We start from the raw sequence: 25,710 nt of genomic DNA on the forward strand, positions 1-25,710 counted from the left end.
CTCTAGGTATGTTGTTGTATTGTGTTGAGCAGTGTGTTTTGTGTAAGAAAGGCTCATTCTTGCCCCGGGGACCAGGGACGATGTCACGGCTGATGTCACTCTTTGAATATAAAGGGCTGCATTACTTCCATTAGACTCCAACAGGCACAGTCATCTGACCCGACCTCGAGTTAATACAAAGTGCAGCTCTGTGTTTACCTCCTCATTCATATTCATTGTCACACTGCTCTCTGTAATATCCCTTCAAACAAGCCTTGAACATGGTGCTACTTGAATGCTAAGTTAGGGGAACAAAATGCCAGAAATCTTTGGTAAAAGACACAAAAAAAAAATGTAGCTGTTTGTCCAGTTCATAATTCGTTCCTTTCCTCTTTCTATTTTCTTTGCCTTTTCACGCTGAGCTTTAACATGCAACATGATACATCTGTATCACTGTGAGGTTCTGACTGCGCTGCTCTGATCTGCAGTTCCTAACATATTTGGCTCATATGATCATTTTAAATAAGCACACGCTCTTTCGTTTACCTTAAGGCATCCACTGGGTTCACTTGTTCGCTTTGAGAATGGGATGCAGCTTCCCTGAGCGCTTTTATCCAGTTTGTGTCTGCTTCAGCAGCTTCTACTTGTTCAGCAGGAGGGCGGCGGGCTGGAGCTCTATCGAGTGATTCTGATTCGCACCGAGAGGCAGCAGCAGTGGGTTTAACCACAGTGTCATCTGGGGGCTTTGACAGTGGCACCACATCTTGTGGTTTCTCTGAGTGGGTAAGAGTTTCGAAATCTTCTAGGCATTTTGATGAAACAACAGATGGGCCTGTGTCCACGTCCGCAGTCATTTTTTCTGTTGCATCACTGTCACTTTCCCTTGCCTTACAAGGACCGGTGTTGCCATCAGAGTGACAAACAGCAACCTCCGTGCTAATCTGTGCCTCCCCACTTTGGGAGTTGCCTAAAACGGTGATTGATCCCGAGCCCATTTCTTTATCACTTCCTGCTAAATGCACAACCCCCTGCTTTCCCAAAGCCCCACCATCTATGACTTTTATCCAATTTTGTTCCTCACCCTGCTCGCTAACATTCCCTTCATCCAAGGCTTCTTTATCTTCCTTTGTCATCTCCTCAACATCAGGCCCTTTTATGGGTGTTTGTTCTATTGGGCTGTTTTGTGTGGCTGAGGTTTTATTGGGCCTTTGCAGCCCATGAGGCCTGGACACTGTATCCTGACTTTCACACGCAACGCTTTCACTACCGGTGCTTTTTAGAGCCACAGCAGCACTGAAATCCTCTCCTCCAGTTTCTGGATGCGCGGCAGGATCTGGCAGAGAGCTGCATGTGTGCATAGAAATTTCACCAGCCTGGTTTGTACTTGGTGAAAAATCTGCATGAATAGCATCACTAGCTGTGCTATCTTTAGTTAAAATGGGAATATGAAAAGATGAGCTTTCGTGTTCCTGTGAAACAGGCTCAACAGATACAACCAGATTCTCTGACAGCTCGGATTTTCTACTCTGCTCTTGACAGACAGCTGATAGATCACATTTTTGCTGATCTTTATCACTCAGATCACTCACAAACCCAGTGTCTGGCATTAAATCTCTACCTGACCCCTCTAACCCTGGGCTTTCATTCTCATCTGTCTCCTGACTTGTCTCACTTACATGAGAGTAACCCGCTGCTATCCCTGCATCAGGTGAAGCATTTCTCCCATCAATTTCATTTGAATCAAGGGAAGATGGCAACCTATGAACCTCTAGTGAAGCATCCTCGCCTTTCACTGACTTTATCACTCCTTCATTGCTCATGCTGGCATCACCTGCTAACTCATCCTTGCTTCCTGACTGACAAATATCCCCAGCAGAGCTGTCTCTTTCCTCTGTGGCTCCTTTTACTCCCTTAACCAGTGTCTGGGTCTGATCGTTAGCCTTTTCTCCCCCCTCTAGACAGCCACCTGACATTGCCTCTGTGGGATGTCTGGATCCCAGATACTGTTGATGGTGCTCCTGTTGCTGAGCAAAACAATTTGGATCTGGTGTGGACTGTGATTGGCCAAGAGCTGCACCCAAATCTGGTGCAGAGTCAGAGCTGCATTCCAGCGCTGCTGTCGGAATTTGGCGCAAACTGGAATCATAAACAGTCAGAGGTTCACTACTAGACTCTAAGTCAGCACGCAGCACGTCCTCGGATGATCCCGGAAATCTGCTGGGAGATGGGGAACAAGTTTCAGTCTCGCTTTTGGATTCAAAAGTGTTCTTTATTTCTTTTTCCTTCTTCACATCCTTTAATGACAATTCACTCTTTTGTCCCATATATGCGTGTGGTGGCTGCAGGGCTCCAATTTCTTCTATAGTCTCTTTATCTGCTTCATTATTCTGTTGTGGCATTGTGCCTGTCTTTCCTGTCTGTTGCTTGCTGCTGTCTGCTGCTTCCTTTTGATTATCCATTGCTGCCTCTTTAGCTTGTTTCTTTTGCTCTTCAAACAACATGGCGGTCTGATCTCCCATTGTGTGGTTTTCTTTCACATTGTCCCCTTTAATTGTATCATAAACCTCGTTGGCGGGCAGGTCGGAGTTAAATGGGTAGCTGACATTTGTGATGTCATCCCTAATGGAGGCTTCACAAATAATAGGTTTAATGCCAGCAGAGTCTGGCACTGTTTGAGATAGAGGAATTACATTAGCAGGTTTATTTCTTGTCACTGCATCGCTGGGAGGCTGAGGTGGAATCGGATTTTCCTCTTGTGATAACTGACTATTTACATTACTGGTAGCAGCAGACTCTTTAGTATCAAAATTTAAATTCTCCAATTTTGGCAAGACCTCATTAGCGTTAACATAGACATCGCCGATCTCAGCATGCTGTGCTAATGAAGTGTGTGTCACTTCTCGGCTCTTATGGGCATCCACCTCTCTGGAGTCACTGCTGCTGTCACCATCAGCACTGCAGTTATATGCCTTTTCAGAGACAGATGCATCAGAGTCGGTAACGAACTCTAGGTGACTCAACATTGGGCCAGGAGGCTGCAGCTCAAAAGCAGGATTACTGACACACTGCCCGATAAACGTGCTTGACTCGTCAGACGCCGTCACTTCTGAAGTCACCCACGCGTCCTTTGTGGGATCGGCAGAGCCGGTGGGGGACTTGGGCCCTTCCCCAGCCTTCGTAATATCTGGGTTAACTGGCTCGTTAGGAGGTTTTTCACCTAATTGCATAACAGGCTGATCAGCTGGGTCACAATGCTTCATCTGCAGAGGAGCTGCGCAAGTCAAGGTCACAGGTTCAGATGTTGAACTTGTGTCAACACCACTTAAAGGTGCACAGTTATGCTGGTTCCCTTTGTTTTCTTCAAGAATGACAGGAGTAGCACTTAAAGGTGATTCCTGAGGCTGGTCAATGTCAGCTGTACCTTTAGACTCTGCCACCACCTTCTTAATCTCCTCCTCCTCCTTGGGCAAACACACAATTGCAGCATCTTTCTGTGTCTCCGCCTCTGCCTTTGCTGTGACCAGTTCAAATGTCAGATGATTTGACTCAGAGATGGCACTTCCTGGTGGTTGTAAAACATCAAAGCACCCTTTATTACCAGTCTGAGTCTCCTCAGCAGGACGTGGAAGCTGTTGTGAGCTGTTCACCGACTGTGAATCTACAGTGTTTGTCTTCAAACTGTCACTATGTGATTGATCTGTGGCAATGTTCTCCTTTGTTTCTTTAGTCCTCGTGTCCCCTTTAGCCAAACAGACATCTTTCTGTGCCTCTGAAAACGCAGCTGCTTCATCCTTGGTAGGAGCTGGATTCATAGGGATGTCTGGCTTCTTTGAGTTGAGAAAGTCTGTGAAAGTATAGCTGGCCTCAAAAACAGGATGACGCAACTGCTCGTGAACAGTCAGCGGGGGTAAAGACGCACAGTCCAGGGCTGGCACCGGCATGGTCTTGAGATCCACGGAGGAACTGCCCATTTCCTTCTCTGCATCCATGAAGTGAACTCTGTTACCTCCACTCCTGCCACATAGATACACACCGACTTCAGACATAGCGGTGCTACCACTGTTGCTCTGGCTATAGGCTTCGACTTGAAGCTTGGCTGCACTTTCGACTGTCTCTGCTTCTGTTGTGCTACTAGGCTGAACCTGTTGATTGTTGCTCGCTTGTTGCTTAACTGGGATTTGCTCTGAAGTGATCAAATGCTGGCGTGAGGTTAAAGACGGGAAGACTCGACTGTAGTTTGTCTCTGTGACGGATGACTCCTCGAAAGTGCGTCCCAGAGCCAGCCCTTCCTCTGACACTAACTTCTGATCGAGATCGGCCCGTCTGCCTCCGCTTGTTTTACTGTAGCTCTGCTCAGCGTCAAGGAGGAGAGGTGAAATTGTTGCGCCACGGTGCTCCCGGCGGGGTCGACAGAGACGCTCCTCTTCGGTGCAGATGCTCTCAGTGATGGTAGCGATCGACTCCCTCCAGCTCTGTGATTTCAGCTGTGACTCGGCAACATCGGTGGGCGGACACCTTTCAGTCTGAGCAGATGACAGCCCACTAGCAGAGCCTTCTGGCTGGCTGAATGAACTGTGCTCTCTCACCAGCCCTCCTTTCTCTACCACCTCCTCTCCTCCTCCCTCTCCTTCTCTCTTTGATCCCGCGGCAATGTGATCCTGACAATCAGAACCAGTAAGTAGCCCAAGGGGAGAAGTATTGATAAAAGCCTCTAAGCACTGTGGCTCCTTTTCTGCATCTCCCTCTTCGGCCGGTGACAGCTCTCTGCGCGAACTCCGAGCGGTCGCCTCTCTCGGTGCCTTGATTTCGCTCTCGGCCGAGTTGTGTGGCATTTTGCTGGTGCAGCTTTCCTCAGCTGCAGCCGGTCCCTCTTTGGCTGACAATGCAAGTGAGCATTTTGCCTGGGAACAGATTAACGCGAGCCGAGAAGGGCTGCCCAGGACTTCGTCCCTCTCTCCGTCTGCAGAAATGAGGCACTTTTCTGTCCCTCTCTCCTCTACTCCTTCCTCACTCTCTGCAACTGCTCTAGCAGCTACTCTCTCCACTAAATCACACCTCACGCTTTCTCCCTCTCCCTCACTTTCTATCACTTCTGGCAGTGTGGGTGTTGTCAGTGGCAACGCAGTAACCACCGCTAAAGCCTCTTCAAGGACGCTCTCCATGCAACTCTCTCCCACACAAGTTCGGCTGTTGGAGAGTGGGACGTGATTCTCGGGTGTGAGTATTTTTGCTTCTGTAACTGAAGCCTGGCATGTTTGTGTATCTGATCTCTTATCACTAGAAGCAGCTTGATTGATCGCTGTATTTTGGACATGTGTCACGGGTATATTTTGGTTGCTGGTTTCACCTCCGGTTACATGTTGCCCCCACTGCAGGCTTTCATTGGAGCTTTTATTTATGCTGCTTAGGGGATCATTATGGTTGTCTGATTGATGAGGCTTCTGCAAAAGAGCCCGCATGGGTGCAGGTGAACAGGCTGAGGGAGTAAGATGATCCTGACTGCTATGAGGAGATGATAGTAGGGAGCTGGATGTGGGTTTTCCTTCAAGCTGCTCCTTGTAATCAAGCCTGTTGTCAGGGTGTTGCCCACAAATCACAGGACCTGAAGGTGAATCGGTGGGATTTCCAGCATTTATGACTTCATTTTCAGATTGCACTGCTGTGCGTGCCTCCTGCCCAGTTTCCGGGCTTTTCTCCATCTTTTTCTTTTTCCTGTGTCTCTTTTTCTTTGCCTCTTTGTTCTGGGCGACCTGTTTATCACCAGCTGAACTCTGCTTGTATTGGTCTGATTCCTGCTCCACAGTGTGCTTGCCTGCTCCTGTCTGTCCTTTTGATTGCAGCTCTGGTAATGCGTCTCTATCCCTTAAACGAGGGCTACGCTCTGATGTTTCCATAGCTGAATTACCTACCTTTGTTTCAAAACAAACACCAGCACTGAAATCATCACTTAGATTTTCTTCTTTGTCTGTCTTTGCCTCCGTGTCTTTCTTCCTAATCACTACATCAGAGTCTACAGTGCTACTCCCCCCCACAGATGCACTGGAATTAGCATTTCCCTGTCTTAGATCGTTTGTATGATCACTAAACACAGCCTGTTTTGGTTGTTCTCCAGCTGAATATGTTGGCATTTCTAATTGTATTTGCGTGGGTGCTTCCTTCTCTTCATCTGTCTTAATTTCTTTTTCTGCTTTCAGGTTTTCAGTCTCTGCTGTCCCATCATTATTCACAGTGCCTAGTATGTAATCCCTAAAACTAAACACAACTGTATCCTTCTGACTGTCTGCTGTCTCACTGTTTCCATGTGCATTCCTGTTTCCATGGCCCCCGTTGCTATGTCCTAGCTGGACAACGATTGGAGGTGGAGACGATGACTCACTGGACTTGTTAGCCATCACTTTTCCGGTTGTATTCCCTTCATTGCACCACGTCCCGGGCTCGGGGCTGCAAGGCTGAGTGGGAGTGACTATGCCCAGTGACACCAGTTGTTCTTCACATTCTTGGAAGGCCTCTTGGAGTTCCCGGTCTAAGAATGTGGATGGGGAAGGGGCCAGGGGTCTGTTACCCGGGTAAGGTGTGGCAGCAGGCTGAGTTAAGAGCTGGACATCTGCGACAAGTGGGTCGCAGCCGTGAGGCCTGAGGCAAGGGTAGGGTGACAGAGTTAGGAGTACACAGAAACAGCTGCCCAGTAGAAGGCCATGCTCTGACACAGCACTCTGTGACATGCACAGATGACACACAACTGCACCCGGGATGCCTTTTCTAAGATACAGATTCTCTTACAAGAAATAATATCAGCCGTTTATAAGAATACAAGACGGTTGTTAATGGACATGTACTCCAAAATTCATTGCAGTAAGTAGCATTTGTGCAGTTTTACTCACCTATTTCAAACCCTGCTGCAACACGCCTTCAGCATCTCAGTTTTTTGGTATGATTTTCTTATTTTCAGTGTGTATCAAAAGCTTAAAAGCCTAGCGAAATTTATCATCTAATTAAAATGATTTAATTTCTTATTGGAACTATAAATTATTTACTGTAGTCTCATCATACATTAGTTTGATTATATATAATGAGAAATAGTGTCAAGTCATTCATCCTGATTACAGTGATGGGTAGTTTCTGGGTTATTGGAAACAGTTTTATAGCCTAAATAATTTAGCATTCGTGCTACTTTAATGCCATTCATCTGCACCTGCTGAGTCACTGCTAAAACATTACCTGCATTAAAGGAAAATGAGGGACCATTTTAATCTTTCACGCTGTCTGACTACAGAGAATAACCATCATTATCAAGCTATAATCGTCATAGCATAGTCCGTTCAAGTTTCGTTATTTTAACGCATTCTTTTCTAAAGAAGTTCCGATAAAGCGAGTAGGAATATCACCGAGGATCACTACGAGGGATTGGTTAACACAGTCACACATGACTTCTGCATAAAGACTCTGCCAGATCCTTGTAAACACAGCGTCTGTCCTCACATGTTCACTTGGCAGTCTCTGCTAAAGGGTGGAGAAGCAAAACAGACTAAACTGTGTGCAGGTGTCCAGTTTTACTACGCAACAAAGCAGGAACTCTGCTTTTTCAAATGATTTGTCCTTTCTGAAGTTTTGATATTTCTAGTTATTCAAAGCTTTTCACTTGTTTTACCTGTACATTTTTACAAATTCACATCAAGCAATGATACTTATACTTCTGGTTGACAGAAGACATCAAAGCATCAGAAGAATTAGTGCATTTAACTTTAGATAAAAGCAGGCAACACTGACCACATCAGACCATGTTAAGGCGTGATTGCTGCAGAGCCACAGCAATCATACCCATCACGCTCGAGCATAAGTTAGAAACATTAGATCACCCTGCCAACTTCTTGTTCCTCTCCATGCTCCCTAATTTCACTCTTTATCACCACGCCTTCTGCTGACAGCACAGAGGACAGCCGTCTAGCCATCATCATGCTGAACCTATGAGGTACCTTGTATCTTGAAACAGCAATGGTTGACTGACTTCTATGTGATGCTGCAGACCCGCCAGCAGGGGGTTCACCTGTTCACATTTCCTGTCACCTGAGCTGGTTTTAGCTCTGCTAACACAAACCCACACACACATATGCAGACATATTCACACATATGCAGACATATTCACACATGAAGCAAATCAACAACAGGTTTGCTTTCACTCTGACTAAATAAACTGTTACAAGTGTGTTTCCTCACAGCCATAAAAAAAAGTCATATTTAACGTATTATACAGTATTATTAGTGTATGCACATACTGGCCACTTTATTAGTTACTCCTTGCTAGTCTAGGTTGGACCCCTTTTCCCTTTATATGTAAAAAAATGTAACGATGAAGGAAATACATGGAAACTGCAGATGTTCCAGCTAACAGAGCATTCTGATCGGGTATATATTTAACTGTCTATTATTACACAGACAATTAAAGCTCTAAGGGCAAACTGAATCTACATTTAATATTTATTATGAGAAGTATTAGGAACAACTGACGGACAGTTCTGGCAATATAAGAAAATATGTTAACATGTCAGCTTATTTTGATATTTTTCCCAAACTTCTATCCTTTTTTTCGGAGATATATGTTTTCAGTATTGCTCACTTTAAACTAGAAAAAGAGAAACTTGAGAAAAACCAGAAAGTTATGACAAAAAAATATCCCAAACACACGAATCTGTTCAAGTCGTGAGAAGGAGAAAAAGGAAAATTCATTTTTCAGGCCTTTAAAATCACCTGCGGTACACAAAGCCAGCAAAAAAATGCGTGGGTAGTCATTTATGAGGCCTATTTGTCACTAATGGAAAAAGAAGAATACTTACTTTTATCGGCAAGTAGACAAAGAAACCAAACAATTGTAGCCGTTTACATTCCTCAGTACTAAAGAGTCTTTCTAGAATGAGTCTTTCTTCATTTTGTGATCGTCACTGATGTTTATGATGACATTGACAAAACTGCCAGGTTTAATCTTGCACTATCAATTCTGCCACCAGCACTAAGAATCAGCTCTGTCTCAATGATTTTTTGCCACTTGTAGCAGCAAATCAAACCTGATAATCCTCATCTGATTATGCATGATAAAGCCAAAAACAAATTGCCAGAGCATTACCTCAATTCTTAAGTCAGAGTAGTTAAAAGGACCTCTGTAAATCGGCATAACTTGGAACCATCCCAAAATGGTTGTGGTGTTACAAGTACAGTCTGTGTTTGGGCGCAGATCTGTTATGTAACGCCACCAGATGTCACCAATTATATAAAAGATTCAATTTAAGGGGGAAGATTTTGTTTAGGGTGAGTGCAGGGCTTCAGGTTAGAGGAGTAGTGATTATGGTTAGAGTTGGAGTAAGTATCCAGGAAGTTATGTCTTCTGAAGTGTAAAAGTCTGTGTGTATGTGTGTGTAACCCCTCCACTTACCCCAGTGAGGACTCCCAGATGTTGAGCTCGCTGCTGAAATCTAAACTGGGCAGCAGGTCGTGAGGAAACTCAAGCTCCTCCTTGTCCTCCTGGTCTGCGGCCGTGCCTCGGCTCTCCTCCACCCCGGTGATGACTGGGATGTCTGGCAGCACGGGCTGAGACAGCAGGCTGTGCTGGCTGGTGGAAACCTCGGTCAGTAGCGCTCCGTCGTCCCTCTGGTTCGAACTCTCGGCTCGAGCTTCAGCCTGCAGGAACGGTGAAGGATACCAGTGAGCTACACGAGGGAGTCTGCCACACAACACACACACACACGTGTATACTTAAGCAAGTGTGATCATGTCGCGGGCAAACACGGGAACACCCACAAATTAATGCTCAAAGCCAGACATCACATGAGCAGATAACTCCACCCATGTGTTTGTTTGTTATAATGTAAAGGCCACACTGGCTGAACTACGTCCTTCCACTCAGACGTCTTATCTGATACGTCTCTCAACGTGCTTTTCTTATGCTATTAAAAGATTATTTCCAGTATTAAATCCTAGCATTTATCCCGGCTCACTGCAGTTTAATCTCTGCAGCTTTGTTTACACCCCACATTTGAGCATGTCCTCTGAATGGGACAAAAAACAACTAATGAATTGAAAAATATTGTCATCAGAAGTACTTTCCACCTCACAAACACCTCTGAGGAAATACAAATGTATTTTTTCCCAAGGTGTTGAAATAATAATCATTAAAGCCAAACCAGTTTTGCTGGATGGTGACAAGCATAATTAAGCAGCACAGACAAGAGCAGGTATTTTGGATGATATCTTCTGCTTCAGATGTGTCTTTATCTGAGCCAATCATTTTTCCAAGCAACCTGAAATACAGTAAATGAAATAATCTGAACTCTCATCTGCTTTTTATTTCCTGATTGTTCAACAGTCAGTTGGAAAGGATATAGCCACAGCCACAGCACTCGCTATGAGGACAATAACAGCCTCACGGTGCACAACACTCAGCTAAGCTGCAATGCAATAGAGCTGGGGTGCTCTTGTCTGTGGATGGAGGTGGAGAGTCGGAGGTTATTTTTCTTATTTCTTTTCATTTGTTTCGCGTGTCCAGATTTAGAGATCTAACACAGCCCTGCCTGTTATATTTAGTGTTTCCTTTTTTACACAGAGATCCTGATTTTAGCCAGTGAGTTGATTTCACGTGTGAGTATGGATACAGCCACACAGTGGTAATGATATCCTTTGAGGATCTGCTGAGATTCAGTATTAAAGCACATTGATTATTTATGAATCACTCATAGCTGGCGTGCAGTCATTGCAAGCAGAAACGAAGGTTAAATCAATTCAATGCAGCACTTACACGAGAGCAAGTTTGACCTTATATACACTTGCTTTAGCGTCTTCACTCATATGATGTGATTACAGTAATGCTGCAAACTATTTCAAGCCAGAAACAAAAAAATATATTCAAGACCGACTAGAAAAACACCAACTTACGCTGGAGCTTCGCTTTAGCGCTGTATTTCCTTAATGTGGAAACTGGAGACACATTAACAAATAAATTTGGGCTGCAGGCTCTGAGTCACTGGCCTCACCTGTGTGACCACAAAGAGCCTCCTTTGTGGGACATGTTAAGCACAGAATGTGCTTGCATGAACACACACAAAAATTGTGTGCTAGACTTTTAAAAGACATTTGCACAAGAATGGTGTCATGCCGTCTTAGTTTATTTTTAAATGTTCTAATTTAGATTCTTTTTTTTTCTCGTTGTAGCAAGAAACCCAGCTACACAACTGGCTGCAGAAGAGAAGATAAAACATTAAAAGAAACCGGATGCAAAAAAAAAGGCCTGCTGCAGGTATGAGTGTCACTCTGAATGTCTGTGATCTCCCTGCTGCTCCTATTTTCTGGATTAATGTTATATAATCAGGTGTTAAAACAGTTCCTTCACTCCTTAACAGTGATGCACGCTGGGATCAGCACAGTCATGAGAAAACTGTATGTTGCCATGTGTCGAGTTTCCTGTTTCCTGCCTGTCATGCAAAAGACATACAACCCGTACCTTTTCTCAAATGAGAGAATGACGAGGAAAAGCACGCCAAAGTTTACAGCAAACACTCATTCAACATTTCTTAAAAGGTCAAGAAGGTGGAAAATCACACCTGCTCTTTGTTTGTTCGATCCCTACGCAGAAAGCACCTTTTGTTAATATTTAACCCACAGGAACTAAACGAAAAGCCACAGTGAGAGACAGCGAGGCTGACTGGCTATTACTGCCTGTGCAGCAAATACTCTCTATTCAAAACGTCAATGCTCGAGCCCTGAAAAAAAGCCTTAATGCTTCACACATGACTGCTGTAAACATGAAAGAGGAGTGCTGAAGAAGGAACAGGTCCCCTCTTCACCCACAGACACACAAAACCGACTCAACATATCCACTCCATCCACCCTCCTGTATAAAACACACCTTTGATTGCACGTCCTACGAGCTTTATCTCATTTCATCTCTCTTGCACTTACCCAGCAGTGTGCTCCACTGTCCTGAAGGTGACTCTACAGTGCAGTGCAGCTTCTCTGCTACCCTTATACTATGCTCACACTGTGCAGGCAGGCTCTGCAGGGCTCTGTGTTTTGAAGGAGGGCAGTCGAGAACACAAACATGCTGCAACACATGCTGCTGACGCTCCCGCTCCTCCTCTCCTGTACTTCCTTCTCCTCCTCTCCACAGCCCTGTCCTCTTTGTAGAGTCACTGCCGCTCCCCCTTTAAATTTCCATGAGCCTCCTCTGTTTCTTCCAGTGTGTGTATGTGTGTGTGTGGTCTCTAGAAACACTACACTACCAAACCTGCTGCTGCTGCTGAGACTGACTAACTTGACTTGTGCTGGCCTCGTGGAAGTGCTGAGCATTCTCCTCCCCCTCTACTGTAAACTCTTTCCACTCAGCTCTCCTTCTGTCTCCTCCTCCTAGTCTAAGAACTTTCCCTCTTTTCTTTTCTTTCCTTCCCTATTCACCTCCTCCCCCTTTCTCTTGCTGCTGTGTCTTGTGGTTGGTAGCATTGACAGTGCCTCTGCAGGTGAATGCTGGGAATTGGGCCAAGAGTCAGGCCTGCAGTGACCCCCAAAGAGAGGATCAGGTTACGCTCTAGGAAGTTGTGGTTACACGTAAACGTGGGCATGTATGCCCTTTAGAGCCACAGCTCACCCCGCTGTCAATCAATTAAGTTTCTGGATAAGAAACTTAACAACGGCTCCATAAGAAGCCGTCTCACGGATAAACTATTCCACAGAAGGCAAAACAAGAATTTAATAAAAACTCAATCAACAGACTCATTTTAAAACTCTGACTGACATAAGACTAGAGTTTAATAATAATGAAAATATAAAAATAACAACCAAGAAGAATCTGATTTGGCCTAATTTTATAAAACAAAAATTACTAATTGTGCTGTAATGTTATTTTGTGTATAGCCACATTTCTTATGCAAAGCAGAATTATGAAACCACGCCTCAAATTATCGTGAACAAATTGAAATTTTATATCAAATCTTTAAAATGATAAATGCTATGATATTCTTGCTTTTCTTTTTTCATTTTCTCTGTCTTTTTCATCTAATATTACACTCTATTGAAAACATGTTAAATAATGTTTATATGCATAAACGTTCATTACATTGTTCATTGCACATCACACAATAATAGTTGAGTAGTTTAAAAAAACTTATGAATGTGCACCACAATTTCTTCCTGCATTGACCGCAGCTTCCTGCTTTAAATATGACCTGCTTTAATCATGCGTCATCACCACATGATTAAACATACTTATATGACAGTTCACTGTTTTTAAAGGTTTTACCATGAAAAAAAAAAACAACTTTCACCTTTCACATGGCATGAATGGGTTATGGTGACTTGATCATGATGAATGTTGCTACGAACAGGCACAGCCATCCGTTCCTGTGAGCACTACAAATATCGTACCCACACACAAGCTAATATTATCAAAGTGGCAGTCACACGTACACACACACATTGTACCTGCACGGAGTCATTTTGACTTTCCTTAGGTGGCAACAGAACAACATTTTCTGCAGCGCCCTCTTCTGGCTGTAACGAGGGAATGAAATGGTTCACAAAGAGATTTTTAAAGGAACAACTTTACATTAGATAGAAGCAGTTGCATGCAGAGTGCACTGAAAACAACTCGCCACTATTTTTTTTAAGAGGAGTAGCATGTTAAGCTCAGTCAGTCTGTGAGTACTTAGTGCTGGAGCATATAGCTCATGAGTCAAATGTTTAAATTAATCCTATTAGGTTAATCCAGAATTCCACTTCTGAAGTCCTTCAGTCACATTTTAAATTCCCGTTTTTCTATAGGTGTCCTTCTTCTGGTATGTTTGTCTTTGTTATTAGAAGTGCACAACAGCAACATTGCAATAATGAGACACGCAACGGCCTTCTAAACATCATAAAGGCATGAATTATTATTAGGGTGTGTAGCAATGGGCATAGATTAAGACACATGCTGTGAGTCATTAAATAACACATCTGATCTTTATCGTTATCGCAGCTTTACGAGGGTAAATCACAAAATAAGACAAGCCATGTTATCTTATCTAAATGCTCATTAGACAAGCCTCAGCATTTAAAGCCCGTGTATTTCACCGAAGCAAAAAGTTAGTAATCATGCGACTGTGTTAGTTAAAAGAGCTCAAGGTGTGCATAGCAGCAAGTAGAGATCCTAGCTATCCAACGTCTGCAAGCTTGCCCTTACCAATGTCTCAGTCGTGCTGCTCTCGTTCCCCATGGCTTACCCAGCTGCAGGGCCACAACTGCCCAGAGCAACAGCCTCTCACATCAGCTGGCTGTAAGAAACTAGCAACAGAGACACCATCAGCGTACAGCAAGGTCAACAAGGAGACCTGGAGTCTGAACAGCCGTCCCTCAGTAGTCACAGACTCCTGCGTCACAGGATTAAAAGTCTTTGGTATGAGGTTAAACTTCTGTGGAGTGAGGGGGAATTGTAAGTGTGTGTTGTTTTAGAGATTAGGGACGTCTGATGCAAGAACCTTACACCAAGACCAAAGTGCAGGTTTCAAGTCTGCTGATGTGGCCTTAAATGTGGGAAAGCTGGAGCTTCGTTGGTAGAAGGACAGTTGAATTATTTTTTTTAATTGTTCTAAACATGAAATGTGTATTAGTTAGATTAATCTCCAGCTGCAGTAACTTTGTATAACCTCGTGTCTAAAAGACATGAAACAAACGGACTCCCAGCATCAGAGCATCCATGCATCAGCACATTGGAGGATACATCAGATGCAGAAATATTCTCTCACAATCATCTCCCTGTCTCGTGAGGATACTTTTGTGTTGTCTGTAATGCAGCTGAGCCGTGAAAGGGAAAGGCCCGTTAATGCATTCCCTGTATGACTGCAGGGACTGCGTGGTAGCTCTGTTTAGTCAGAAAGCACTGACCTGAATATGCAAGACTTTATAAATAGATATTTGCCCTGTTCACTGCTGTTGACGTTTATTACAGTCTTATGCACAATTTTGTCACACAAACTAGATTTCCAAAAGAACGCAGAGGCCGTATAATCCATCCGTGCAGTCAAAGCATGGCCTGAAATCATTTTTTGTCTCACATTTTTACATTAAAACAAAAGACAAAATGGACATCCTATCCTCACATATTAAATCACACCTATTCTGTGCTGCGGCAGCTTATCGGCCCTGCTCGCCTGCTTGCTATTTGTGTGATTGGGGTGTAATTTCAGCCCCTATAGTGACACGTGTGCACTTTAAGTGGCAGCAGTGTTTCGGGGCTTTTTGGCAGCCCAGAAAGCACTGAGGGGAAATCATGTGATTAGGCTGTTGCCAGGTCTCTTCTCACCTCATCACGGCCTGACCATCACTCAACGTGAGTAATCTTTTAAGTTCACGGGTTTGGCTCAGAGCCATGAATGTCTTTGGTCAGACAAATATGAGTTTGTCCATCAGCGGGCAAACAAACCGCCAAACTAAACAACACAACACGTAATTTCTCAGAACTTTGCAAAGCATTGATGTGCATATAAAGTTGATACATTTGTGATTAAACCCATATTCACCATCACACCACCAGTAACCGTAAACACTCACACTTAATCGAATACAGTCACACTAATCTCAGTACAGGTTTTAACAATGTCACCGTAATATAATCCAAAGTTTTAACACAGCTGCAACTCACCAAAAAACTACTCACCACGCCAAACAAAAGTCTTTTTTCTGCTACAGTGTGTGCCCCCCAGCTTTGACAAACCCCTCCAACCTGTGTTTACTGTCAGACTCAAGGCCAGTGTTTCTGTCCTGTCTTCTGAGGAGCCCCGGTTCCTCTGTTGCTATTTTTTGCACTGGACGCAGGACAGGGACAGAAGTTGGGACAGGATCAAGGGAGGGAGGGAGGGGAGGAGACCGAACTGGAGCTGGGGAAGCCATGTCTGCTCAGGGAGTCAGTGGGCCGAGGGATTGTAAACAAAGACACACGTTATGGAGAGGAGGACGGCATGTCAGACCTCACTTGTCACATAAGAGGCTGCAGATGGCGTTAAAGTGTCCAAACCACCTGTAGCATCCTTTAATATCTACACCTTAACATCTACTGATCCCCTCGATTTCAGTCTGGTGGTCCTCTTTTAAGTCCAACACCTCCCTGTAGATTTCCCTGTGACTGACGTGTAAGGACAACACCAACACACTCACACAGCAACCTGACAGATGGGAAGAATAACAAACAGGAGCCCCAGTTACAGATTTGACAACAGAGAGGCTTTAAATGTTTTTTGGATCCTCTCATCTGCCATCTTCAAAGGCTATTTTCAGCCAAGCGCCCCAGTGTGTGCTGATAGCATCATCCCTATAAATAACAGTACACGCATTGTTCACCAAACACACTTGTTATAGATTTTCTTTATTTGTAGGCTATGGACTAAATGAATCTGCAGATGTAAACAATCCCTTCTCTTGTCAGTCTGTCTCCCATCTTTCCTCGACTACGATCAGCCTCACACTCTCACGTTTATACTCAGCTCCTCCTTTCCCTACTCCCTGATCTGTCTCTGCAGCTCCTTTTTTACTGCTGACATCGCCCCTCCTCCAACACTTGAATGCACCTTCCCTCTCCCCGCTTTCTACTCAGTAAAGACTCAGCACTTGACCAGTAAAACCTGCTATGGTTCTTCTCCCATGCTATCCCCTGCTCAGTCCCACAGACATGGATGCAATGCTGCAGCCAGTCTCTGACAGCCCCACAGTTTTACACCTCTCCTCTGTTTACCTTGCCGTGTGGGATTCCGATGCAGCTCCCCATCTTGTATTCCATGTCCTCCTCTGGTGAAGTGACTCTGGCACTACACGGCTGGCAAAGCACCTTTCTGCAGAACTGCATCGTTGTTAGTCAGACTCAGCATTGCCAAAGCAGGAAGATCTCTGCAGGAGCTACAGAGTGAGGGTGTGCACGCCTCTGTGTCTGTGTGAGTGTGTCCCTCAACGACTAATAAACGCTCTGCATTGCATTGCCCATGGTGTCCCTCTGACATATATTTTCAAGCCATTGTTATATAAAATCTACATTACATAAGGAGTCCAACCTAAATCAAATCAGAGTGAAAAAAGGGAGCCACTCTTTCCAGTCTTAATGCAGCCTCACTCTACATCAGTGCACAGGGTGAGCAGACTGAAGCACTGCTTTGGAGAGAAAAAAGCTCAGAGTGGGAGAGAGGAAGAGATGGGAGGCAGCACGAAGTGTGCCTGTCTCTTTAAAAGAACCAAGATGATGCTGGTACATCATCATGATGGGTATGTTTGATAGTATCAGTGCATTCAGCCAAATGAATTCGATCATACTGATATTCACTCAGCCAATATGGAATAACAAAGAAACCCAATAGCAAAACAGAATAAAGAACTTTTATCTTTTAGCTGTTTATCGATTTAGCTGTTTATTGTTTAACTCAACCTTTTTGTTACATTTTTGTAGCATAGTAACAGGGATATATCTATACCTGATGAGTTCCTGACATCTACAGAGAGGAGGTCAGAGGCTGCTCCCTGTTATGCTTCTGGAGGTATTTTGCAGGCATTATTTGGGTCCCTTTTCTCCTTAGAAAGAGGCATAAAGGCAGATTCTACAAAGTTGTTTTGAGATATCACCTTTATCCTATGATGAATCATTCTTCTCCTGAAGGGAGTGGTCTCTTCTGTGATGAAAACCTCCTCTCCAAACTTGGAGGATCAATAGAAAAGCATTGTGTCTGGCCTGTTTTGGCCTGGGTTGTGTCTAATGTAGCATGACTTTCCACTGTAAGGAATCTAATTATACAAACAAGCAAAAAACAGACTGGTCTTGGACATACTGAAGCCTAAATTGTTCCCGGTGCCAGGCCAGGGCTTTGAATGGCTGCTTGTGCGTGAGTATGTGTATAAATACACTGTGAAGTGATATAGAACCTCTAAGGTTAAAAAATATGTAAGGGTAGGTTGGCCAAAACATCAGTATGCAGTCTAATATCACTAAGATAACATTTTGGCTCCTTAAAAATGAGCAACTCACAAAATTTCCAGTTGAGACAACCATGCATCATAAATACAGGCAGATAAAAGATTCTGACATGGTCCAGGGATCAGACCAGCTGCAGAAACCGGCACTCCAGTGATCACGCTTCATAGTAGGTTTACATGAAGAAAACCAGTGTAAAAAGAAACCTGACTTTCCCTTTCCCTTGATTCGCGCAAGACTTAAGACTCCTATGTCATGGACAGACTAATCCGTCATAGGAAATTATGGGATATGAACAAAATATCAAAACAATCCTTACTGCAAACTTTCTTGCACTAACGATATACAGTTCTGTGAAAAATAAATTAGCTGCAAGTAGAACTGCTGTCAGCAGCAACTTAAAGCAATCACTATCTATGTGACTTCATCAGTCTTTCACATTGTTATGGAACAACTTTAGCCCATTTGTCTTTATGTTGCTTCACTTTATTGAGGTTTGCAGGCATTTGCACTGCTTTTTTTAAGGTCTCGCCACAGCATTTCAGTCAGCTTGAGGTCTGGACTTTGACTCGATCATTGCCACACTTCCATTCTTCTCTTTTACAGCCTTTCTGTTGCATACTTGCTGCTTGCTTGGGATCATTGTCCTGTTACATTACCCATGTTGGTTAAATCTTAACTGTTGTACAGATGACCTCACAATGAAGTTCAAGGTCAACTGAGTAAATCCAAGGTACCCAAGCCATGTGTCTGCTAACCAAGCCGAAATAAAAATCTTCCACCACCATGGCGAGTTAGTGTGAGATGTTTGTGCTAATATCCGGTTTGATCATTGCCAGTCATGGAACCTTCATTTCTACCAATGTGTTATGTCAAAGCTCAGATTATCAGAAGCATATTATGTTAAGGCTTTTGTGTATCAATATTCAAGAGTTGCAATAAAATAATTTTAAAAAACTTTTATTCATTTCTTTTTTATTATTCAAACTTAAAACACAGTAAAAAATAAACAAATGTGCAATAGAACGATTATTATACATTGACCTCAACTGATAAAACTGTAACACATCACTTGAATTTTATTAAGTAAAACGTTTAAGAACAATGTTTAGGTTTTTCAGTGGGGAAGATGGTGTAGTCTGTCAGTCATTCTGTGTGTTTGGAGGCCGAATAATTGAATCTTTGATGTCGAAGGCATCTATGAGCTCCTGAGAAGGACAAAGCAAACTTTACAATTAATATCACAGGCACAAAACAAAATCTTGATTGTAGCTACCGTGCTTTTAATTAATGTGCACTTCAGGCCAAAACCTGCTAACCTTCCATATCTTTGGGCTGATAGAGAGGATACACTGTTTACGGCTGGTGGAACCTCCGGCTTCCACCTCCCCCTCCTCTACAGGAGCTGAAACATGAAAACATTGTTTTATTTCATTATTTACCTCAAGGGATTTTCTATGCTATCCCCCAGTCAGAACAGTACAAGTGTCACATCATCTCACCTATACATGGCAATTTCTCCTCATCAAGATACATTCTTGCCAGTCCATCCTGAAACACAAATGAAACTGTCATGCCTATTTATGGTCACCAGGAGGCACTGGAGTTCACTTTAAATCTTTAGTAAATTCCATACTCTGATCAGAAAAGAAGTGTGAAAGATGTTCTCCACTGTCCGGGAAAAGGAGCTGGGGTCAATGACGAACTCGTAATATGATATTGGTGAGGTTGCTGTGATAGAAGGAGAGGGGAAAAAAGTACACGTGAGCAACTAATAGTTTACACAGCCGTGCAATGTCTCTGAGGTCGACTTCAAACTCACGATCATCTTGGTAATAACTCTTCAGGTACCCCAGAATCCTTTCCACTTCTTTTTCTGTCGCTTCTTGTTGCGACTCTTCCATTTTCTTCAGCTAAAAGACATTTAATGACACACCGAATAAGTGGGATAGGTCCACAAAATTAAAAAAATAAATTTAAAAATCTGTTGATTTCATTTGTAAGAAATACAATTAGATAATAAAAAGTCAAGATATGCACTGAAAGATGAAGATTACAGTGAAGGGGCCTCTCTAACATGTAAGGGAAAGTTATTCCATAATTTAAAGCAGCGACAGAAAAGGCCCTGTCCCCCTAACATTCCTTGTGGATCTCAGTACTTCCAGGAGCAGCTGGTCAGCTGACTTGAGAGTGTGTAGGGGTGAAGAAGCTCAGAGAGGTACGGTGGGGTAAGATTGTGAAAAGATTAAAGTTGAACTTTAAAATATACGATCAGCCAGTAAGTAAGGCCAGGAGAGGGGTTATATGCTCTGTTTTACAAGTTCCTGTTAACATTCGTGCAGCCGCATTTTGAACCAGCTGCAGGCGCAAGAGTAGCGACTCACTGACTCCCACATAAAGAGAGTTGCAGTAATCCAGATGGGATGAAATAAAAGCATGGATCACTGTTTCAAAGTGCTGCCTAGAAAGAAAAAAAAATTGACTGTTGCCAATCGCCTTAAATGATGAAAACTAGACTTAACGACCGCTCTGATTTACCGTCTAATTTAACATCACTGTCCAACTTCAAATCAAGATCACTAATAATAGCTTTAAAATAAACTTCCAGGGGTTCCAAATCAACAGAAGAAGATTCACAGGGATCATTTGGTCCAAATACCAACATTGTGGTGGATAATGTGGCGAAACTTTGTGTATGTGTGGAAAATGGAAACAGGGACGGGGTGGCTACTACATTTATCTTAAACTACATGTAGGTAACAGCAGCCATGGAAGTGTCATTTCAGTTACCTGAGTAGGCATTATCCTTTTGGCTTCTTTGCTGGGTGCTTTTCTTTGCCGTTCTATCCTTTGTTTTGGGGGAGGTGGTTCTGCATAGAACGAGCCCATCCTGCAAAGAACCAGAGGGATGAGAAATAAAAAAAAAACCGAAAATCAGAAAACGTATCCACATAAAACCACTGTGTTATTCCATCTTATGCCATAATTTGACAATGCGCCTTCTGTTTAGAACTTCTCATATGTAAAATCCACAGGTGAGGTTGCGTTGATGACATTTTGCTCACATTGTTGAGAGTTGTCCACCATATTGGACATGACACCGCCACCAGGGAGGGAAAAATGTGTCTTCCCTGACTGATTGGTGAGTGGTAGGTTGAATCAGCCATAAAGAGGGTGCCACACCAAAAGCCTCCTTGTGATCATTTTAGTCCTGCAGATTGCTTTGTAGTTTCCATGGAAGACACCAACTTGTCTGCAAACACTCACCAACTAACTCCATCGCGGTAGTAAAAAAATGACCACTCGGAGAGTTGCTGGCAAGTGTCTACAGAAAAGCTTCCTGCATGCAATCTACAGGCAGCTGGAGCAATCTGCCAGTGAAAAACAATTAAAAGAAGGATATTTGTGCAGAACAGCAGACCTCTTTGTGTCCAATTTCACCATGTGACGGGCAGCAACCATTCACCAGCTGGTCAGGAAATACACATCTCTCTCCATCACGACTGCTGGTTGCCAGGGGGTTGCTGACTGTGCGACTGGGACCTTATTCACGTCATCGTACAGCATCAAATTCTCAAAATAGCATCACATGACTGCAAAAGCCAGAGTATGACTGAGTAAGCATTACCCTGCTGCAGTATAATTTTGGTGCCACATCATACCATCCATAATATACCAGCATAAATTTTTATGCGATATAAAAGTGTCGCAACCTGATGTGAGTGGTACAACAGTGTCATGTGTTTACATTTCCCAGCAGGCACAACAATGACACAATCCCAGACTGCATAAACAACAGCCAAGAAATTCCAACACCACAAAATACTTTGTAAAATATGCAAGAAATCTCCTCCTGTTAAAGGTAGAAACAACAAACTTGTTTTGCCATTTGAGACAAAAGTACAAAGTTGAGTATACCCAGGCTATGACAGCAAACGACACAACCTGGCATCACTCAAGCACTTGTTATTTGCACTCCATGAGACAGGAGGAGCAAACGGTGGAAGAGAAAAAAAAAAATAAGAGAAAGGAAGGTTTTTAGGAAACGACAAAGAGCTGTTCAAGGACGCTTTGATTGCTGGCAGCAAATCTGGAACCACTTATTCTACTTTTATGGACTGGCAGAAGACCACGTGCGCTTGTCGAAAGAAAATTTCTGTGTTATTAATTTGCTTCTTCACAGAACATCAGTCTATTTTTAGTTGGCAGGCAAAGATCCTGGCACTGCAGTCCCAGCTAGTAAACAGACTTGCTAAATCACTCACATGTAGTGGAAAGAGGGTGCTGTCCTAAAGCAGCACTCTGCTCTCCTGGCCAATCGGTGCCAGGCGTCCTGTGGCAGGTAGCCATTAGCGGTGTTCTGCTGCTCGTCTTCATCATCTTCTAGTCGGTTCAGACCCATGAAAGACAACTGTAGAGAAACATAGACATGACCACTGCAGTATGTGATGCTTTGGAAGTTGTGTTAAAATCGCACATTTTCCTACATTTATTAGTATTTGTGTCTGTATAACTCACTTAAATGAGCAGGAAAAAAACTAGTACAAAGCTGCTATAGCTACCGCGTTATCATAAAGAAACATAGGGCTGTGCCATATGACTCATATCCCAATATAAGACATTTCTCATCCACCATTTTCTGTAAATTCTGTGAATCTCAAGCAACTCGACTTGTGTGAAGTGTTTTCACTTTTCAGTTGGAGTCAAGTGTTTGGGCAGTACATTAAACTATATATTTTTAGATACAAGTTGTAACGGCCACCATTTCCTTTGTATTTCTTACAAGCCGTGTGGCGGGTAAAAGCCTGTTCTAATGTTTGAGTCTAAGGTTTATTTTTTTGCTTCTCATCCGTAAACTCTCTCCATACTCTTTCTGCTGGTATTCTCTGTGCCTGCATCCACACAATGACCATCCAAACAATTAAGAAAATATTGCCATAAACAGTGTATTTTGTGATACCACAAAACAAATGATAGCGTATAATATGAAACGATAGATGTTTTCATTTCATCATCTGATATATTTCAATCATATCACACAGCCCTACAGACAGATATTTAACAATTCATGATTACTGGGGTTTGTCTGGCCATCATATGAGTCCACTAAACAAACTCCTGTCAGCTTTGTTTTGCCCTCCTTGCCTTTTTTTAACCATACATAACTTAAGGTAAAAGAAAAGCATGTGCAGCTCGAGTTACAAATCCAGACAGAAATACTGCAACTGTACAAAACTGCAAGGTCTGTATGGACCACTCGTGCAAGGTGACTGAAGGACAGACATGATACAGTAATCATACTCACGAGATGCTCAGCAAAAGCAGTGGGATCGAAAGCGGTTCCCTCGGAGAACAGCTGGCTGGCTTTCTCCTTCCCCAGGTCTGTAGCCACAACAAGGAGCTGTGCATCCAGGGCTGCTTCTCTCGCTTGTCGAACTGCCACCAAAACCCAACCAAAAAAATGTAAAGTATAAAGGATTGATCTACTGGCATGTGTTATTCATTTACATGTATCAGACCTACCATCTTTAAAAAGTTTGTTTGCTTCCTCTAAAACCTCTGTTAGTTTGTTGTTTGAAGGGCTCAGCATATCTTCCCTGTTCTCTGAAAAACAAAACAAGAAGAAAAGCACATCAAGGATTTGTTTGTAATACATACAAATCAACAACTTTGGCCATCCCCAAACCTGCTGGCCTGTAGTCACTCACGTTGTACTGAGCTGATGAGGTCTCTGTATTTGCTCCTTATTTCTCTCCTCAGGCCCTGGTCATTGTCGTCGTCTTGCAGGTCGGCTGGGCCGATGTCACTGCCACCCTCGTCCCCGTCACTTTGCTGCTGGTCTGCTTTCCTTCGGCCCGCTGAGCCATTATGCCGGGGAGCTTCCTCGTCACCACCGCCTTTGGATCTCTTCATCTTCACTCTCGCACTAGTTCGGCTGTGTTTTGTGAAAGGGAAGCAGGCTGACGGAAATCAAACATAAACAAAGCGCGTTTCTATCGATGAACAGGACTAATTATTACCTTCTAAAACAAGTCTTGGAGACAGGGTACAGAAACGGTCTGTTTACGGCTTCGGTTGTCAAGATGCTCGATGTTTTATTGGTACATATACCTAACGTAGCCACACCGTTTTTCTCAAAGTTTAGCCAAAGACACATAAAAAATCAAGATAAAAATCCGCATACGCTAGTGCTTACATGTGGTAAACCCAGCCCAAATATAATATAAAATGCGGATTAGCAAATCTTACCATACAGTTGCTTTTTGAAAAAGACTACTATGTCATGTTAGCTTTAACAGGTCAGTTAACAAAACAGAACCCTCTCATGCCTGCATACGCGAACGCGGAAGTCCTGCAAAGTTATATATCTCGCGTTACTCGTGTACATCTTTGGTGTTCAACGTTAGCCGACGTTAGCTAGCAAAAGCAATAGCCGCTTAGCTCAACTGTTGGACGTTTGACTGTCACGGCCAAATAACGTCTTGGTTAAAAGCAAATACACAGCCTGTTGTGAGTGTCACAAATCCACCCGTGCGCAGTTTTTTTTTTTATTATAATTGCTTCAACGTACCTGTGAGGCAAACGGACACAAGGAGCGCCAATTGGGTGTCAGCGAAATCGTCATGAAAGTCTAGACTTCTTCTTCTTCTAAATTTTATTGACGGTTGGTAAACAACTGAATGGCGCATTACCGCCACCAACTGGTATGAAGTGTGAACTGGAACGTCCCCCCCCAAAAAAACCCCCAAAACAAAACAAAAAAACAACAACAACAAAACAACAACTAAAATCCTCCCAAACAATTTACCCTCTTTTAAAAACTGGAATAAGGCCTGATAACCTTTACTTCTAGAGTCCTTTTGCAGTAAATAAATAAGATCTAGTTTCATTTTTATCTTACTGAGATTTTGGGTCAGTTATCATCTCTCCACCTGCACTTCTGACAGTGTAAGATGACATGTTCTATCGTTTCGTCTTCTCCACAGTTGTCACATTTCCCTGTTTTATCTTTCCTTATCAAAGTGTAGTGTTCACACCAGTATGTCCAAATCCTATTCTCGATATGACCACCTCCTTATTTCTCCTTTCCTTTGAATGTTGTACATACACTGCCCCTTCCTTTCTATGGCGTTATTTTTGTGCCACTATTCTGAGCGCACGTAAAAAAAAAAAATGCAGGTGCAAGTGTTGCATTTTGAGGAGAAATTTATTTTGAGCGAAGAAAAGGTAAATTTGAGAGAATTAAATTCATTGCTGCGTGCAAAAAATGTATTTCAGTGTTTGCTATTATCTAAACACACACACAATAGCAGCCCCTGTCGCTCAGTTTTTGCACTTGTGCTTGCTCACATTGTGTTGCTTGCGCTCTCAACATTTCTGCCTGTGCACGCTCAACTCTTTCTGTACACCGTTATATTTGTGCCACAAAACCAGCCAATCACAGACTTGGATGCAAAAAAAATCTGATTGCCTGTTTTTTTTTTTTTTTGTTGTTGTTTTTTTGGAATGCATTTATTGAATAACAAAAACACGGCACAGTGCAGACGTCACAAACAGACAAGTGCAGATGACATAAAGGAGCACAAAAAAGGACAAATCTGATTGCCTGTTCTGGTCTGCAATCAGCTCGAAATGACGAAATGCAATATCCCAGAATCCATTTCGTCCAAAAACTCAAACGAGGCAGTGGCGGAGGAACACAGAGTGGCGGAGTTTGAAATATTACTCTTTCTGGGTCACAAAATAAACTTTTTTCTTTTTACTTTTGTAAA

General features: G+C 43.1%; 2 protein-coding genes across 6 annotated transcripts in view; both read right to left on the reverse strand.

Moving 5' to 3' along the window:
- The window catches only part of tacc2 (transforming, acidic coiled-coil containing protein 2), a 47,335-nt gene extending 30,216 nt beyond the window's left edge, over positions 1-17,119 (reverse strand). For 2 of the 3 annotated variants that reach the window (XM_085478059.1, XM_085478058.1), the window contains exons 1-4: positions 16,718-17,119; positions 9,404-9,648; positions 7,953-8,060; positions 526-6,612 (exon numbers count right to left, since the gene is read on the reverse strand). In XM_085478059.1, the coding sequence (XP_085334185.1) occupies positions 526-6,612; positions 7,953-8,060; positions 9,404-9,648; positions 16,718-16,828 (6,551 nt within the window). In that variant the 5' untranslated portion in view covers positions 16,829-17,119. The remainder of the gene's footprint in view (positions 1-525; positions 6,613-7,952; positions 8,061-9,403; positions 9,649-16,717) is intronic. The other variant, XM_085478060.1, reaches the window with a different exon arrangement.
- A 1,763-nt stretch (positions 17,120-18,882) lies between these two features.
- On the reverse strand, positions 18,883-24,659 carry nsmce4a (NSE4A component of SMC5/6 complex). Of its 3 annotated transcripts, none has more exons than XM_085478061.1 (11): positions 24,510-24,659; positions 23,647-23,898; positions 23,462-23,542; positions 23,244-23,374; positions 22,204-22,349; positions 20,729-20,828; positions 19,761-19,851; positions 19,575-19,669; positions 19,441-19,489; positions 19,258-19,343; positions 18,883-19,146 (listed from the first exon to the last, which is right to left on the reverse strand). In XM_085478061.1, the coding sequence occupies exons 1-11, from the start codon at positions 24,625-24,627 to the stop codon at positions 19,081-19,083; spliced, it is 1,215 nt and encodes a 404-aa protein (XP_085334187.1). In that variant the 5' UTR covers positions 24,628-24,659; the 3' UTR covers positions 18,883-19,080. The 3 variants fall into 3 exon arrangements, with proteins under 3 accessions (XP_085334187.1, XP_085334189.1, XP_085334188.1); XM_085478063.1 differs by having other exon boundaries at positions 23,647-23,873; positions 24,510-24,576; XM_085478062.1 differs by lacking the exon at positions 24,510-24,659 and adding an exon at positions 23,959-24,178 and having other exon boundaries at positions 23,647-23,873.
- Between the last annotated feature and the right edge of the window lie 1,051 nt (positions 24,660-25,710).

Source organism: Copadichromis virginalis, linkage group LG13 (assembly GCF_057382275.1).
Source record: "Copadichromis virginalis isolate Kocher_CV1m ecotype Utaka linkage group LG13, C_Virginalis_male_GT1.1, whole genome shotgun sequence".
Lineage (NCBI taxonomy): Eukaryota > Metazoa > Chordata > Actinopteri > Cichliformes > Cichlidae > Copadichromis > Copadichromis virginalis.

Bases quoted from the DNA above. Each gene is read 5' to 3' on its own strand.
- nsmce4a (XM_085478061.1), bottom strand. From the start codon at position 24,627: ATGCGCCATTCAGTTGTTTACCAACCGTCAATAAAATTTAGAAGAAGA. The intron at 23,899-24,509 runs GTACGTTGAAGC...GATTTCCGTCAG, and splicing joins TGTGTCCGTTTGCCTCACAG to CCTGCTTCCCTTTCACAAAA. The intron at 19,670-19,760 runs GTGAGTTTGAAG...CTTCTATCACAG, and splicing joins GAGTTATTACCAAGATGATC to CAACCTCACCAATATCATAT.